This window comes from Protopterus annectens, chromosome 6.part0, assembly GCF_019279795.1.
Source record: "Protopterus annectens isolate FY-2018-M chromosome 6.part0, PAN1.0, whole genome shotgun sequence".
NCBI lineage: Eukaryota > Metazoa > Chordata > Ceratodontiformes > Protopteridae > Protopterus > Protopterus annectens.
The window spans coordinates 1,200,266,527-1,200,285,661 of NC_056737.1; the positions used below are offsets into that span (position 1 = coordinate 1,200,266,527).

A 19,135-nucleotide genomic window follows, 5' to 3' on the forward strand; every position below is an offset into this window, starting at 1 on the left:
CTAAAGTTCTCCAAGAAAGAACGCCAAGAAAAAAGTGACTACAGCTCCTCTAAATCCAAAAGGCAGGGGGAAGGAGGGTGGGTACTTATGAATGTAGAGATGGATCCCATACATCCAAAGTTATGGTAAGTACATAACTAAAAGATGTAATGGGATCCTATCTCGCCTACATTCATGACAGATGGGACAGCGTCCCTAGCACCTACATCCCGGGTGGCTCATTGGAACACACTCCTGAGAACCGTGGAACCAAAGGAAGCTCTGCCTCGAGAAACCACATCCAATTTGTAATGAGAAATAAAAGTGTGCGGAGAAGTCCAGGTTGCCGCAGCACAAATATCATCAATGGATAACTTGGGTGAAAAGCTACCAAGTAGCCATTGCCCTGGTAGAATGAGCCTTGACTGGAAAGGGAAGGTCTTTACTGGCCTGTGAATAAACAAAAGTGATACAATCTTTAATCCATTTTGATATGGAGGCTTTTGATACTGGTTGACCCAATTTGTTCGCTGCAAAAGAAACAAACAATTGATTTGATTTTCGCGTTTGAGCGGTTCTATTCAAATAAAAACGTAACTGTCTATGTACGTCCAATTGATGCAAAGTATATTCTGCGTTATTAGAGAATTCTGGGAAAAACACAGGGAGTTCTATGGTTTGTTGCAAACAGAAAGAAGAGGCCACCTTTGGAATAAATGCAGGTTTCAATTTCAATGAAACTCTATGTTTGTGAAAAATCAAATAGGGAGGATCAGAACAAAGAGCTTGAAGTTCTGAAACTCACCTAGCAGATGTTATGGCTACTAAAAAGGCCGTTTTCCAAGACAGAAATTTTAAATCAGAAGTAGCAGCTGGTTCAAAAGGACGGGCAGTTAGGGCAGCAAGAACCATATTCAAATCCCAAGGAGGAACAGGATGAGATAAAGGAGGCCTAAGGAGCCAAGCCCCTTTAAGGAATGCCTTACAAAGTTTATGAGACATCAATGAAGGTTCAAATGAAGCATAAAAATTAGAGATTGCCGCTAGCTGAACCTTAATGGTAGAAACCGAAGAGCCCGACTGAAACAGGAAGGCCAGAAAATTCAGAACCTCCGATAATGGAGCAGTGAGAGGATCTATACCTCGTTCTTGAGCCCAGAAGGCAAACCTTTTCCATTTACTGGAATAAAGTTTGATGGTGGAAGGCTTATGGGAAGAAGACAGAATGTGGACCACATCCGGCGAGAGAGCATTATCTCGGACTAAGGATGGAAGTGGAGTAACCATGCTGCCAACTTCAGGGACCTGAGAGATGGATGAAGCCGTCCTGACTGATGAGTCAACAGGTCTGGCACCGGATCCAGAAACCATGGACCTTCTATCGCATGCCTCTGTAGGAAAGGGAACCAAACTTGACGAGGCCAGTGCGGGGCAATCAGAATCATCTCGCTCTCCATGTAAATGGCCTTCTGTATCACCCTCGGTAGGAGGGAGAACGGAGGGAATGCGTAGAGAAGACCGGGGGGCCAAATGTGAGTCAGAACGTCCCTGGGAATCTGTCCCTGAGAAGGGAACAGTGTGAAGAACTCTCTGCATTTCGTATTGTGGGGGCTGGCAAACAGGTCGCAGCAAGGAAGACCCCATCTGTCGAAGATTTTCGCAGCTATACTCTGATTGAGGGACCACTCGTGGGGCAAGAGAATGGTCCTGCTTAATCTGTCCGCAATCACATTGGACTTCCCCGGTATGTGCGTTGCCATTAGAAAGCGGTTGGTAGCTACCGCCCAGTGCCACAGTCTCATGGCTTCTCTGCATAGTGGGTAAGACCTGGTACCCCCTTGCTTGTTTATGTACCATACTACCGACATGTTGTCAGATAGGATCACAATTGGGCCCTGTGGGAGAGCGTGATGGAGAGCTTGGAGTACCAATAGTACCGCTCTCATCTCCAGGACATTGATATGCAAATGTGTTTCCTGGATCTGCCATGTGCCTTGGACCGACCTGTCCAGGTAATGACCCCCCCACCCTACCTGGGAGGCATCCGTGGTCACAGTGGCAACGGGACGTTGAGGAATAAAGGATCGCCCTTGGTCGAGATTTGACTGTAGAAGCCACCAACGCAGATCTCGACGGCAACTTTCCGTGATTATGATTAAGTGGTTCAAGGGCAGTTCCTGATAAGACCATTGAACCGACAGCAGCCATTGTAGAATTCGCATGTGAAGTCTGGCCAAGGGAACTAGAAGTATAGTCGACGCCATCGAGCCCAACAGTTGTAGGATCCGATGGGCCGGGGCTCTCTGTAAGTGAAGGCAGGATTTGACTTGATCTTGTAAGATCTGAATTCTTGCTGGCGGTAAAAAGGCGCGCATTCTTTTTGTGTCTAAGTCTGCGCCTATGAAGGTAATACACTGAGAAGGCTGTAGTACAGATTTTTGCAAATTGAATGTGATCCCCAAGAAACGGCCCAAGGTGAACGTGGCTCTGAGCGCTTGGAGAAGTAGATGCTCGGAGGTGGCTGTAAGGAGCCAGTCGTCTAGGTAAGGAAACACCTGGAATCCCAGACTTCTCAGGTGAGCAGTTACCACTGCCAGACACTTGGTGAACACCCTGGGGGCTGTGGTGAGACCAAAGGGCAGTGCTCGAATTGAAATGACTGGCTCGAGGCGAAGCGTAAATGTCTCCTGGACTCTTGAGCTATGGGAATATGATAGTAAGCGTCCTGGAGATCTATCGAGCACATCCATGCATCTTTTTCCAGCAAAGGAAGAATAGATTGAAGAGTGACCATTCGGAATTTGGACTTCTTGACGAAACGATTCAATGAACTGAGGTCCAATATGGGCCTGAAGTCCCCTGTCTTTTTTGGTACCAAAAATAATTTTGAGTAAGTTCCTGATCCGATCTGGTCGATGGGGACAGGCTGGATGGCTCTTTTTTCCAGCAGCTTTGAAACTTCTAATGCTGCCTGATCCCGCTGACTGGGTGGCACGTCTGGGATTTCCCTTAAAGAAAGGGGGGGTTTGTTGAAAGGGATGATATATCCTCCGGTAATAATGCGAAGCACCCACTGATCGCTTGTTATGGATTCCCAAGCTTGTGGATGCGCCGCAAAGCGACCCCCGACTGGCTCCGGAGCTGCACAGTCGGGCAACCACTCAGGAACGCTGGTTGTATGAAGAACCACGAAAGGAATCGTGGTCTCCAGAGTTACGGGGGCCTCTGCCACCTCTGGGGCGGCGTCTTCCAAAATTTCCCCCCCCCTGCCTCTGGAGGGGGAATCACAGGGTGGAGTAGAGAAAGACTTTTGGGATTTTTTAAACCACATTTTCCCTCCTCTCCCAGCCTTGGGATAAGGCCTGGAAGGAGCGGAATAACGGGCCCCAACGGCAGTCAAAGTCTTGCCCTCCTGCTCGCACCGAGTTAGTGTGTCCTTCACCTTGGGTCCAAACAAAGATGACCCATCAAAGGCGGCGAAGGAAGACTTGAAGGCCTCCGTGAACGAACACAAGCGTAACCAGGCTTGTCTCCTAAGGGCAACGCCTGTTCCCGCTGCTCTACTCGCCCCCTCGGCCGCATACGAGATGAGCCTCATGGACGAGTTAACAATAGAACAAAGAGTAGTCATCTGTGCGCCAACAGTCGAGGCCAGCGCTTCAGGTAGATTACCAACAAGGGAGTCATTTAGCTCTTTGAGAAGATCCCTTTGGAGCCTCGTAAAATGACATAAATAATTCAGCGACCGTAAGGTAAAGGCCGCTGAGGACAGGGTACGCTTCCCCTACCTATCCATACTCCTAGAATCTTTATTAGGAGGATGAATAGACGTCGAAGCCTCTGCCATGTCCTGCTGTGTGGCAGAAGCCACCACCAAAGCATCTACCGGTACACCCTTTGTGAGAAATTCTTTCTGGGGGGGAGCTGACAAGAATTTATTGGGCCTCGCAGGCACCGGTTCCACAGAATCAGGGTGTTCCCACACCCTTCGAGAAACCAAATCAAGGAGTTCATCGAAGGGCGGAGACACCCAGGAGGCGGAGGGCTGGGCCCCAAAGGCCTTGAGGAAGACTGACTCCTCAGTTGAAGGGGTTTTGGCTTGCCAGTCACCTCTCTGTCTCAGAATCTCCAAGATATCTGAGAAGGAGATATCATCCGAAGATGATTTGGGGGACCCTTCAGCGTCATCGAGGTCAGTATCCGATGTAATAGACTCATCTTGGGAGTCTACGTGCTTCCTCTTACACAATTTCTTCCGTGGGGGTTCATCCGAAGCAGTTTCGGACGGACCACCCGGAAGAAGGGAACCCCCGATTGGGGTATCCTCAGGCCCTGGGGCCCCGCTGCCGGGGCCTGCAACGCAACAGAGGCACCAGTCTCCAAATCTAGGGAGGGTGAGGTAGAGTCTAGTTGAATCCGCAAAGGCATGGCCAGCGCTCCTCATGGCCTCAAAGGCCGGACCTCCAGAATCCAAGGAAGTCACTGGTCTAGAGGCCACAATGGCACTGGGAATTCCAGCAGCCGATGCTCCGAGAGGAAGACTAGGCAATCAAGCACCTAATCCCAAAGTGTTCCCTCGGGCCCGGCTGTAGAGGTCGAGTACCAAACCCTGAACCGGAGGACAGGGTAGGAAGCATGGTCGGAGCCGAAAGGCCTGATAGGGGTCTCTGCTCCGACCGTATGGCTCCACATTGCTCCACCACCACCGGCTCCAACAACTCAGAGGAGGTTGGAGGAGGAATCAAATGTGTCTGGGGGGGGGATCGGCTCCGAAGCAAACTGTGCTGGAGCCGAGACCATTTTAGCAAACACTGGAGATTGGAAGAGCCTCTGCAAAACCCTATCCAGGTCCGAATCTGATAGTCTCGAGGATTTAGAGGAGGTAGACACTCAAAAAGACTTTCCTCTCGGCTCCGAGGGAGAAGGGGACCGGCTCCGAAACGGTTCCAATACTGTCGGCGCCGACTCCACCACCTCATGGACCACCATCGGCGCCGAAGCCTTCTTGAGCCGAGGGGAAGAGTCTGAGCTGCACACTTCCACCGGCCCAAGCCATTGGAGCCGATGGAGGTGATTCACCTCGATACTTCCAACTTGCGGCTCAAGACAATGGAGCCAAGTAGGAGGTATCGAGGCAGACTTCGACACTCGGCCCAAGTCAGTGGAGCCGAGGAAGAAGAGGTCAACTTTTTCTTTAGAAGTCGGCTCCGACGGACTTGTCGGAGCCGACGATCTTTTCTTTGGAAGCAACAGGAGGATTCAAAGCTTCCTCAAAGGAGGGTTTAATAAGCCCTTTTAAAATAAGCTTGTTCTTACGTTCTTGAAGAACTCTAGCAGAAAAAGCATGACATACGCTACAAGTCTCTTGTAGATGTTTCGGCCCCAAACAATAAACATAAATTGAATGGCTGTCTGTTATGGACATTTTATAACTGCACCTAGTGCATTTTTTAAACCCTGACTTTTGTTCTTTAGACATAGTACAGGTACTACAACAAATAGAGTTCACCACAAAAATCAAGCACTATAAAGAAGAAGCGCCAACTGACAAGCGCGAGACTCACTGGCGCAAGCACTTAGAGGAAATTTACCTCACAAACTGACAAATAAATACAACGGCCCAAAGCCCTCTAATTTAAACGGGCTTGGCCCGAAAAGACAAATAACCACAAAGGAATTAAATTTAATAGTACAAAAGGTCTTTTAACTAAAGTAGTACACAAGAATAGGGCAAGGGCCCTCTAACTAAAACGGGCCTTGCCCGACAGAAAAAGGAACAAGTACCAGACGACACTCAAGCACTCAAACTTCACAAATAGTATAAAGAAGCTGTTAAAACAGCTGTTTGGTTAATATATGACAAAAACCCCAAGGTCAAGGACCAATAAAGGTAAAAATAAACACTTAGCTCCAGCCAAGTCGAGACCACGTCCAGCTTGTAAAGCGGCAAACGAGATCTGGGGAAGCAGGTGTAGTGCATCCTGGGATAGGGTATAGCCCAGCCAATGAGAGACTTCGTGCTAGTATATAAGTTGCTGAGTCGGAGCCGATGGATCGGCTCCGAACCCATCTGTCATGAATGTAGGCGAGATAGGATCCCATTACATCAAATCTTTTCCATTTACTTTTGTGAATTTTTCCAGTTTAAGCTTTAGAGGAAGATAAAGAAGACCTCACAATGGCCTTCAACACCATTCCCTATTCTGGTATTACAGACAAGCTCACCAGCCTGAACATAAACCCCTACGTCACAAGATGGGTTGACAACTGGCTCATGGACAGAACCCACATGGTGAGAGTTGTGAAAGCTAGGTCCAACTCTAAACCGGTTACAAGTGGTGTTCCCCAGGGCTCAGTCCTAGGACCCCTCCTGTTCGGCATATACTTCTCAGAGGTACAGGCAAGCACAGGAGGACTATGGCTGACCAAGTTCGCAGACGACTGTAAACTAGGAGCTATAAATGACACTCCGGCTGACACAGACATCCTCCAAAAGGGTCTCACTGAGACGGATACCTGGTGTCAAAATCATGGCCTCAAGCTAAATGCCAAAAAGTGCATAGTCATCCCCTTTGGAAAAAAACAAACTACCACATAGGTGGTAGTCCCCTAAATACAGAAGACGTAATAAGGGATCTGGGGACCCAAGTAGATAGTAATCTCACCTTTAATGATCACACTGCCAAAATGGTTAGAAAATCCTTCTACGTGGCCCACCTAATCACAAAAGGGTTTGCATACAGATTAAAGGAGGTCATTGTTCCCCTCTACTCATCACTCATCAGACCGATCATAGAGTACAATGCCCCATTTGGAATGTACCTTACAAGACACCTGCAACAGCTGGAAAGACCACAAAAGTACCTCACCAAGAGGATCACTGGCCTCAAACAGATGCCTTATGCAGCTCGACTGAAGAAACTCCAGCTGTACTCGTTTGCATATCGCCTGCTTAGAGGTGATCTCTGCCTGACACACAAGGCCATGTGCAACCCAGAATTGATGGACATGCTCCACCTGAAGAAAACCTTATCCCCTCGAGCCACATGCTCTAGGGATCTAAACCTCACCACAACAATAAATAGGATGTGCTGGAGGGATAGATTCCTGTCCCAGAGACTTCCCATGCTTTGGAACAAGATTCCAATATACATTAGGCAGAACTCCTTGTGAACTCTTCAAAAGAAACCTTGACTAGTGGATGGGAAACCGAAAGTTTACCCTGAAGATCACTTCAGTGGCTCTGCTGGACAGAGGCACAGGGAACTAATCTAAGGGGGCGGCGAAAGCCAACACATTCTGGCTAGGCTTATAAATGCCTTTGGGCAGATAGCCTAGTACCTACCTATGAACCTATAACAGAATATGACAGCTGGGGGAGGACAGCCTGGGCTGCTAAGCAATCAATGGAACTGGAAAAAGTATACGGTCAAACATCCAGATCAGTCATGCCTGTTGGGTGACACAGGACATCTGGAGCTGGATCCAGAATCCATGTCAGATGTAAAAGATGAGGCCAAAGGAAGGAAAACCAGATCGGACAGGCCAGTAAGGGGTAATTTGGAAGACTGTGATCTTCAACCAGTATGATTTCCGGAGAAATTTGGGAATGAGGGGTAATGGGAATTAAGCTTAAAGGAGACCAGAAGACCAAGCATGAAGTAAAGCATTTCTTGGGAACTCGCCCACTGGGGGGATCAGGACAAAGAACCTGCTGCACTTGTTGCTGAGGGGAAAAGCAGAGAGATTGCAGCATAGTTGGCCCCATCAATGGAAACTCATCTCCATGACCCTGATATTGAGAAACCAATCACAAGGCATCAGTATGGACCTGCTTAACTTGTCTGCAATCACAGTAGACTTCCCAGGGATGTAAATTGCTATCAGAAAGCAATTGGAGGAGAGCTCCGATTGCCATACTCTCATAGCTTCTCGGCAAAGAGAGTAAGACCTGGTTCCCCTTGTTTGTTGATGTGCCAGACCACTGATATATTATCCTTCTGAAGTGCTATAGTCCTGGTAGGGAAAGTGTCTTGAAAGGCATGCAGTGTTAGGAGGACATTGATGTTTGTTGGCCTCTTCAGGTGACCATGTACCTTGAACTGTCCTTCCCAAGTAGTGCCGCCCCACCCGACTTGACAGACGTCCATGGTTACTGTGGCCATGGACTGAGAAAGAACAAAGGGACAGCCTTCATGTATTTGACTGGAGTGGATCCACTAGAGAAGGTAATTCTTGTAAGCTTGAGTTATCTTGACTGGCCTGGATAATGGGTGTTGGAGAATACACCACTGAGTTGCGAATGTCTATTGGAGAATTCTCATATGGGCAGCACAGTGGTGCAGCGGATAACATTGTTGCCTCACAGAAAGAGGTTCTCCGGTTCGATTCTCAGCTGGGATGCCTTCTATGCGGAGTCTGCATATCCTCCCTCTGTTCATGGGGGTTTCCTCTGGGTACTCCGTTTTCCTCCCACATTCCAAAGACATGTATCTGGAGCATTTCTACCTGGGTCTCCACTGAAAATAGGCTTTGTCCTTGTCAGAATTCCCTGGTCAACAAATGTTAAATAAAAAATAAATATGGAATATGGCCAGCGGTACAAGGGTGACTGCCACTGACATGGATCCCAAGGCTTGGAGCATCAGATGAGCTGAAAGGGAAGAATTTTGACCTGAAACTGAATTGTTTGAATACAAGTGAGAGGGACAAAAAATATTTGAGTGACTATATTGAAAAGAGCACCGATAAATTCCAGAGTTTGAAATGGATTGAGTTGAGATTTGTTGTAATTGATGGATATCCCCAGATGAGAACACAGCTGGAGTAAGCAGTTCTATGCTTGAATTAGTCGACGTCTGGTTGGAGCAGTCAGGAGCCAGTCATCCAGAAACAGAAACACTCGGAATCCCCGCAGTCTCAGGTGAGATGGAACTACTTCCATGCACTTGGAAAACAACCTTGGGGGCTGCGGCGAGACCAAAGGGCAGTGTTCTGAAATGGTAATGACTGGCTCCCAGCTGGAAGCGTAGATATCTTCTGGATCTTCTGTTCATTTTGATGTGATAGTATACATCCTGAAGATCTATCAAACACATCCAGTCGTCCCTGTGCAGAAACACCAGAATCGACTGAGCCTTGACCGTCTAAAACTCTGTAGGCTGAACCAATTCATTTAGTTTGCTGAGATCCAAGATTGGTCTCCAGTCCCCCGTCTTTTTTGCCACTAAAAATAATTCTGAATAAGTTCTGAACTCTCTTTGGACTGTGGGGACCTCATGGATGAGTATTTTTTCTTAAAGCCTATTTATTTCTAGTGCTGCTTCCCTCTGTGTGTGTGGAATAAGTGGGATTTTCTTTGAAACTAATGGGGGTGGATATGAAAATGGTATGATATAACCTCTAAATATTATCCTCCGCACCCATGAATCTTTTGTAATTTCTAACCAGGCTCTCTGATGCATGGATAGATAACCCTTGACTGCCTCCAGAGATGGACTGTCAGGCCTCCTTTCAGGACTGCTGGTAAGATCTGTCAGATAAGGTATGCCTAGATCCCTGATTATGTGGATCACCTCTTCCACCGGGATGGCATCTTCCAATTGAATTCTCCCTCTGCCCCTGGGGGAACTGTCTCCATATGGTGTGTATCTTTTGAGAGGGTATACAAGCTTTGACTGTTAAGCTACCACGTAAAGTATATTGTCCAACCAACAAACCATATCACTAATCATTATGGAGTAACAAATCATATCAGTAATTATTATGGAGCAATCCTGTAACTGCCCTTTGCTTTCATACATCATCTGTCCCACAAAATTGATACCCACATTCTGTATACTTCTGATGTCTCATTAAGAAAAAAATGAAAAACAATCACCACAGTACCATACTCTGGCTTGTTGATCTTTGGTACATACATTTTCCTTCAAAAGCCCATATAATGTTTTATTCAACAGTGACCATATAACAATCCTCCTGTACATGCAGCATACATCCTTACCCATAACAAAGGTTCATAGGTGTTTTCTAGGCTAACGACCACAAGGGCCTTTTTAAGCCTAGTCATGCATCCCAAATCTCTGACAAGTTTTGCTACCCTTGATAAGTGTAAGCATGGGAATGGGAGATGAACCATTTACAGGTTACCTGTGTCCATTAGAGACATAGGTCCCAAACCAGGGATGAATTTCCGGTTTCCCATCCAATTGTCCAAATTGCACTTGAATTGAGTTAGGGAGGAACTCTGCTTCACATGGATTGGGAGCCTGTTCCACAGACGGGGTAGTCTCTGGGATACATACCTATCTCGTCTGCAGGTCCTATTTATATCACAAGCAAGGTTTAAATTTTTAAAATGGGTAATTCTGGTGCTGTTTGTTTTGTGGATATGCAGCAGTATACAAAAAAAAAAGACATCCATCTTCTGTACATACCTGAGGTCTGACTGTGAAGAAAGTGAAAGAGACAATAATCACAGTAGTTTATTCCAAACTGTTGCTTTTGGGCACATATATGTATATGTGTGTGTGTATATATATATATATATATATATATATATATATATATATATATATATATATATATATATATATATATATATATATAGATATGTTTGTGTGTGTATATATATATATATATATATATATATATATATATATATATATATATATATATATGTATACACACACACACACACACATATATATATATATATATATATATATATATATATATATATGGGTTCATGTCAATACATCGACATGTCATTATATCGACAACTACTGCTGCAGTACGAAATAAACGAAAAGTCAAACCATCGACAACTGTAATAATCGACATTAACTTACCGACAACCAGACAATGTAAACGTCTAAAATGTACCATACTGTGTCCATGTTTTGAGCGTTCTACTAATTATAGCAGAACACATGTAGCATTACAATATATACCGTTAAGATCAACTGTTTTAGTGACCTCCGATTCTTTAATAAGTGAAATACAGCACTGCTTGAACTTACATCTTAAGTAATCTAGCTATACTGTGCACAAACTCGACGTTAGAGTATTTGTACATGTTGGAAATTAGTGTGTCAAATCTTTGCTGACGGAGGATTAGTTGTCTACGTTTTGGAGATGACGGGAAACCTGTAGACATGTGCACAAATGTGTTATTTACTGCTGCTATATGCTTTTCAATTGTCGGTGAAATTAACGTCGTTTATTTCAGTTTTCGTTGTTGTGACAGTTCGATTATTTGAAGTCGACCTAGTGGCTGTCGATGTAATAACATGTCGATGTATTGACATGAACCCATATATATATATATATATATATATATATATATATATATATATATATATATACATACAGATATATATATGTTTGTGTGTGTGTGTGTGTGTATATATATATATATATATATATATATATATATATATATATATATATATATATATATGTAGATATAGATATAGATATGTTTGTGTGTGTGTGTGTGTGTGTGTGTGTGTGTATATATATATATATATATATATATATATATATATATATATATGTATGTATATACACACACACACATAAACCCTTCCCTAAACAAGCCATATCAGTGATTGCTTTTAATGAATCACATCATTGTCCTTTACTTTCATGCACACCCTGTAACCCAAAACAAGACAACTACTTTCTGTGCATACCTCTGATGTGTGATTGTGAAGAAAGTGAAAGGCTTAGGCGACTCAGCCATGAATTTCAACTCGTTGTTCTTAAACACAGAAACTGTCCTTAGGTTAGCCAGATCACATAAAAGGCTTGTGTTTTCACACATACCCTGTCACTGTATCTTCCTCCAAAAGATAGAAATCTTCTAATTCTCAGATGTTACGCTGTGATTAAAGTGAAAGAAAACCAACCACGGTAATATATTTCAACTTGCAGTTCTTAGACACTGTACACCGTTCACCCCACCACCATGCCAGAGCAATGATTGCTTTATTTTTTTATTTATGTATTTATTGACATTTGATTATCAGGAAAGTCCAAATGGGTAGAAGCCCATTTTCAGTGAAGGCCCGAGGCAGAAAATCTCCAAATTATTTCAAAGCATTTTGAGAACAATTATTTTTGTAATCTTCAAAAAATAAAACAAAAACATCTGCAGTTTAAATAATTATAACAAATGAGCTATAGTATAAAAATTAGTTAGAAATCAATACAAGTTACATGACAATCATTTAATATAAGGTAAGTTAGTCTAATACAAACAGAAACTGTAATGTGAAGTTAGGGAAACCAGGCTTTTTAGAGAGAAAGTCAAGGAAGAGAATTTGACAGAAATAAGAAAGTAAGTGAAGAAGGGAGAGTAAGGAGTTATAAGGAATGGAAAGGTACTTGTTCGCATTTAGGGATATAGCTTATCCTGGTTTTGAGCAAGAAGAGTACCAGATTATAGCTTGGAAATCTTTTAGAGTGGTTTTGAAAGATGGAAGGGAGAGTATTGACCTAATGGATACAGGTAAGGAGTTCCAAGCCTCAGCAACCTTTGTATGAGTACAGACAGTGCCCAGATCTGATAGGTTTGTAGACAGACAGGAGTTTTTGGTCACTGGATTGCAGTGACTAACTGGGAACATAATTGTGTAGAATATTTTTAGTGCTGGACAGGCAGATGGATGCTGGATAATTTTATAGGTGGTAAGAAGCTGTGTGTATTTTAGTTGACAAGGCAGTTCTAACCAATTAAGGCTTTTTAGTACTATACAGTGGTGGGTTCTGGAAGGGGTATTTGCTGCAAATTTAGCAACTTTGTTATGGCATTGTTCAAGTTTTAATTTTTGTGAAGCCTGGAGGCTAGTAAGGATGGGATCACCATAAAGAAGTGGGGGAGAAGATAATTAGTGGCAAGTGTAGTTTTAGTTGCGTCAGTGAGAACATTTTTGGCTCTTTAAAGTGTCCCCAGTTTTTGATGATTTTTTTAATGCAATTTGTTTATATACAAGTCGAATGTAAGATTATCATCCACTATCTCCCCTAATAAATTTGCTACGAGAAGTGATGTCAACGGTTGTATTATCACAAGAGAGGATTTCAAAATTTTGTATTTTTATGAATTTTGGAAAAAAGTAATAGTTTGGTCTTTTTTGGGGTTGAGCATGAGACTTGATTAAGATTATACTAACTTGTCCTTTGTTTTGTTCACATATGCCCCCCAACGGACAGTCACTTCTGGAAATCATCTGCGATGTTTGATCTCCAAAAGTGGTGAAATAATTACTACAATAATACATTTCCTCTTGGTGTCATAGGACATATAACCTCTATGTTTATTGCCATAAAATTTAAAAAATAAACATAAATAAATAAGTACACACATAGAGGTACGCTGTATAGTGTACCATGTGTGTTACTGCAACAGCCCACAGCTCCTCCTGGTTTCCTGACAGAAAAAAATGAAATACAAAAATGATCACAGCAATGTATTTTAACTTGTATGTTTCAGACAGTATGCACTGTCCATATCCCCCAACCAAATGCAGCAATGTTCACGCTAATGTTATGAGCCTACCTGTCATTTGCCTTCTTCTGTCAGCTGTCTTCCCAAAGACAGACATTTCTGATAATTGCCTATGATGTGTGCTCACCAAAAGTTGTAAAAACACAAAGTAATGCATTTCAAGTTGTTGCTTCAAGACCCACCCCAGATGATAGTAGCAAAACTGAATAATTAAAAAAAATACGGCTTAGTCTGTTGTGGGCCATGTCTATTGCTACCATTACATACATATCTATCTGGTTATCTTCCAAAAAAAAAAAACATACCTACAAGAGAAATGTGTCCTAGAAAGAACTGTGGTTCTGAGCTTCTGGTGACCTCTAGTCATATGACTGGAGATTGCTGAGAAAGCACTGCTACCAGTTGCTAAGAGAATACATAGTAATAGAACATGATTTAGTTACCCATGCCTTGCTGCTTTATTTGTGGGGGTAAAGATAAGAAGTCATTCTAATAAGTAATATGACTTATCACTTCTGTGTTCAAATTACCACATATTGTAATGGGAAGGTACAGTGTAATTATCTGGCTAGTACAGTTATTATACTAGCTGAATAATTATCTCACAGATGTATTGAGAAGGCTAGAAAGATTTTTTGTCTTATTTTAAAAAATTGTCCTCATACTAATTTTAAAATAAGAAAAAAGATACACTAAAACAGAGGTATCTCAGCACCTGTAGCATTTGTTCATTGCTGTGGTTCTGAGGCATCTTGATTCCTATATTTAAAATGTTAAATAATGTATTTATTTTTCTTAAAATAATTGTGTTGTATAACATTCTCCTCCATCTTTCTGTGTTTTTGCAAATCTAGGGCAATGACCACAAATGCAGTACATCAGAGGGGCTAGAGTTTATGTCACTGCTCCGTGAATCTTCTTATTATTATTTGTCATTTGTTAACTGGGTTAGTCCAGCTGAGCCAAAGGCCCATTTCAGTGTATTACAAAGTTATATCAAACACTGAAATGCAGGAAAACTTACACAGTTATATTGTTGCACATATTTACAGTAACAGAAGTTGCATAAAAAGTATGTACAAAAATAAAAATGCAGATGCGAGTTTAGAGAAAAAAAGAGTGGGACGTTCGCCTAGTATGACATAATATTACAGCAAACAGAGCTAGAGTGATAATAGAGTCATGATATTGTTTCTTTTAACAGATAGTATATATAGGTAGTAGAAGGCTGAAAGGTTTAGAGTAATGACAGGTAAAGAGAGGAGTGTGGGGGGGTGGAATTAAGTAGGGTCCTAGCATGGGCAGGAGCTAGTATTAATATTTTCAGAAAAATATTAACTATAGTTATACATAAGTTATTTATTTAACTTCAGAAATGAACTTAGTAGAAATACACATTTTCAGTTAGGATATGTGTTTTTTGTAGTCGGGAGATGGAAGCAGTTTTTGTGATACATGCTTTTATGGCTTTGTTCATTGTTCTCTTAACTGCAGCAAGCTCAGTCTGTTTTCTGTAGTTGACTGCTTCAAGGTATGCTAGATGAAATGAGTAGCTAAACTGTTTACTTTAGCTAAAAGAATTGTTTTTGGCAGTTAGGAAAGTGGTATCTTACCAAAGGGCATTTAATGATCTTTAATGTTTACGAATGTGATTTTTTTCTGAAAATATTAATCTCATCTTTCACTAATGAATATAATTACTTTAAATCCTAAATGCCACCATATATCACTCCAGATTAATGTACTGCTATCTAATGAAATACTGTTACATCTCTGTAAAGTTTAAACAGAAGTTAAGCACTGCTTTGGCACATTATACCTACCCTGTGGAAGACAGGTTGTTGGAGTTAATTAGTTTTACTTACAGCTTCTAAGGAGATAATCTCGCGTGTGTAAAACTATTAACTAAAATAGTAAACTGCCACCTGCAAATCAACACTTCTCCTTTTTCAGTTTATTTATTTAACATTTGGTTGCCAGGAAAGTCCAACTGGGACAGAGCCCATTTTCAGCAGAGGCCCAGGGAGAAATGCTCCAGATGCATGTCTTTGGAATGTGGGAGGAAACTGGAGCACCCAGAGGAAACCCACATGAATCCAGGGAGGACATGTAGATTCCACACAGAAGGCACCCTAGCCGAGAATCCAACTGGAGAACACCAATGCTAACCAGTACACCTCTCAGAATGTTAAGAAAGTAGGTTATTTCTTCATAATGGAGTCCTCCATTCTTTTACATCATTGTTGATTTGCTGAAAATAAAAATTTATAAATATATATATATATATATATATATATATATATATATATATATTTTTTTTTCATCTTGTCAGTTATATGTGAGACCGTTGCTCTTACAAAATTAGATTTTCCTTGAGTTGCTGCAATTGTAAAACCATTTCAGATACATTGGAGTAGGACCGTGTTTTGAGTAGAGGGTGAATGTATGGTAATTGCTGTCCATTGTTTTTAACATATATATCTGGTGAGTTGACTATCCCTGGATTAGAAAACATTTCATACCAAATCATTAAAATCATATTTAGTATGTTAAACATACAAAACCTCAACATTTGCACCACTTCGACACATGTGTAAAACAGATCCTACTGATGCTTCTTGGTTGTGATATTTATTGACAGACAACTGTGATGATATTTTGCTAAGTTGTTTGTTTTCCTTAACATTACTCACATTGTTCAGCATGCTGATCATGTGCACTATTTTAACCAACTGTGTGTTTATGACCATGAGTAACCCTCCAGAATGGACCAAGAATGTAGAGTAAGTAAACGTGCTACCTTTAAAACACAAAACGCTTTGTAGTTTTCTTTAACAAACTTGTCGATTATGTCTAAAAATGTTCTACTTTCTCTATCAGGAGTCTGGTGTTCTTATCTTATTTCTGTGGTTAAATTGTTGATAACAATAAGCTGTGATTTAGTGTAACAGTTTCTGCAAACTCTAACTTGATACATTGCCTCTTTTTCTACTGTTTTGCATATCATGCATACATGCTGATTATATTTTACAATGTATGCTCAGTGTTACCTGAAACATTGAAATGCCTTCATTTCTTTTTTTAATTGTACCAAGGTGATACACTGGAACCATTTTACTAATAGAAATTACATACAAGATGAACACTGTAAGTGGAAACGTGCAAGAAAATATGTGTAAGTCTTTCCTGAGATTCACTGACCGTGGATAATGAATGCTGCCAAACAGATATAATACAGAGCACCAGGCTTACTAATGGCACAAAGACATTCCTTTGCACGAGACAATAAATGAAGGACCCATTTACCCGAGTTAGTGGTAGCTTACAGGGATGTTACAGATCCTGTGGCACTAAATGAAAGAAAACCATGAACTTTTAGTGCAGTGGAATATAACTGATACTCAACTGTTTGGTTACAAATGTAAAAAAAAAATATCAGGAAATCCTCAGTATCATACAATTCAAGAGAATTAACACATACGATATTTCCTTCATTATTTTGCCTCATTCTGTGTTGTGAATAAATACTGATCTATTATATATCATAAGGCTTTTCTAAATACCTTGGATGTTTTAACATATTTCATCATTATCCTAATTTTATTTTATTTATAGCACTGTACCTCATACCCAACTGTCTTTTCCTTTCAGTTTTCTATAAAATATCCCTCCTCATCAAGTTTACTCTAAAATGACAAATAATAGAAAATAAAGAGAGACAAAAATATTCCTTTAACTTCCATCTCCAGCTTCTCAGACATCATTTAGACTCCTTCTGGATATGAGTCTATGACTATTAAGGTTTGTCTTTATAAAATAACTTTTTTAAAGGATAAGGTAAACTTTTGTTGTAATCTTACCCTTCCTAGCATGCTCTTCAATTCCTCTACTGCCCTCTCACTTCCAAAGATATGCCCAAAGCTCCACTGGCAGAATACATGGCACTATCTCTATCCTCACTTTTCTGCAGTACCTTTCCTTTTTCTTTTTATACTTAACCTAAACTTTTCCAGTTCTCAAACCTCTAATCCTAACCCTTTTTATCTCTTTACTGTCCCTCACACACAAGACCATGTTATCTACACATGAAAATAAAGGAATTTAAGGAGTTGAGTAGTCTCAGGGGAGGTGGGATAGAGTTTCATTTTTTGATACCCAGAGTACAGTATTTGAGAAAATGAATATACAGAGTAGTACAAAGGAAGATGGGAGATGACCAGTTCAGATGCAGGTCAGAATGCAACACAAGTGTCCCAATGTTTGCAGTGAGACAGATAGTTAAGAAGAAACTAGAGATGAGGAAAGAGTCCAAGTAGGCATTCCTAGACTTGGAGAAAATATATGATGACAAGGTCCCAGGGAAGTTGATTTGAGCATTCCTGCTGTGGTCTGAAGTCTCAGACATATTGGTAGAATTAGTACAGGCTATGTGCAAGAACCAAATGGCTGACGTATGAACGGTGTTACGTCTCACAGAGGGGTGCATAGTGGGAGCGAGGATGCATTAAGGTTCAGCTGTAGTGATGGACTACATTAGCAAACAGGTTGTTGGAGACAGATCAACAAAGCTGCTGTATGCAGATGATGTGGCATTACAGGCAGACTCTGAACAGGAACTTCTGCAAAAAGCAGGGGAATGAAATGCAAAACCGAAGGCACATGGGCTGGAACTGAGTACAGATAAGACCATTGTAATGGCAGCAAATGGGGGAAATCAGAAGAAGCTAAGAACTGAGATAGATGGGAATGTAGTAGAACAGGTTAACAGCCTCAAGTATCTGGGAGGGGTGTGTGGCATAACCACACTGGGCCAGTAATCAAGGAGCCTGAATCCTCACCACTGACACTGGAGAGAGATGTTCTCTTGGAAAAAATAGATACACCCATTATTTCCAGATGCAGCTCTATGCAACAAGCATAATTTCCCTTAACAGCACACAGGGAACACACTCAGTCCGGGATCTGGATTTCTCTGTCACCTTCCATGTCCCCAATAAGAGTCCCCACTGACACAGCTACAGAGTTGAGACTCAGCCAAGTGCCCAAGCTAAATTCTCCACCACTCTCCTTGTGAAGCCACTGCTTTATGCCCCTGCTCCAAGCAGCTGACCTAACTCTGTTTGAGATTTGATTTTTATACACACACACACACACACACACACACACACACACACACACACACACACACACACACACACACACACACACCTGCGAAAGGCTGACACAGATTTACTAACTATGCCTCCTACTGCCTAGACAATAAGGTAGTTACACCACCACCAGAAATTCCAAAGCCAACTACTCTAAGGCTCTTACAAGGGTACCCAATTATACTGAGTGAAATTAATTTTAATACAAATGGTAATGTTGGCCAAACAGCAAGGCTTTCAGGAGTGGCCACAGTGTCACTGAATAAATATAAGTACTCTCAAAGGTTAAAATATTCTCTAAAGGACCAGCCACAATGAAAAGTTTAAATATATTTAATAATAAATAATAGAAGAATATGAAAATACTAAATATCTATTTACAATAAACACCAGAGTTTCAATCACATGAAATATTAAAATAACACAGACAAATAGATTAACACAGATACAGAAAAACAGTATTTTACTAATCTCACTATATTTCCCGACTGAT

At 41.6% G+C, this 19,135-nt stretch overlaps 1 protein-coding gene across 5 annotated transcripts in view; it reads left to right on the forward strand.

Moving 5' to 3' along the window:
• LOC122804756 (sodium channel protein type 2 subunit alpha-like) overlaps positions 1–19,135 on the forward strand; it is a 2,239,151-nt gene that overhangs the window by 988,356 nt on the left and 1,231,660 nt on the right. For all 5 annotated transcript variants that reach the window (XM_044074821.1, XM_044074820.1, XM_044074819.1 and 2 more), the window contains exon 5: positions 16,186–16,275. In XM_044074821.1, the coding sequence (XP_043930756.1) occupies positions 16,186–16,275 (90 nt within the window). The remainder of the gene's footprint in view (positions 1–16,185; positions 16,276–19,135) is intronic.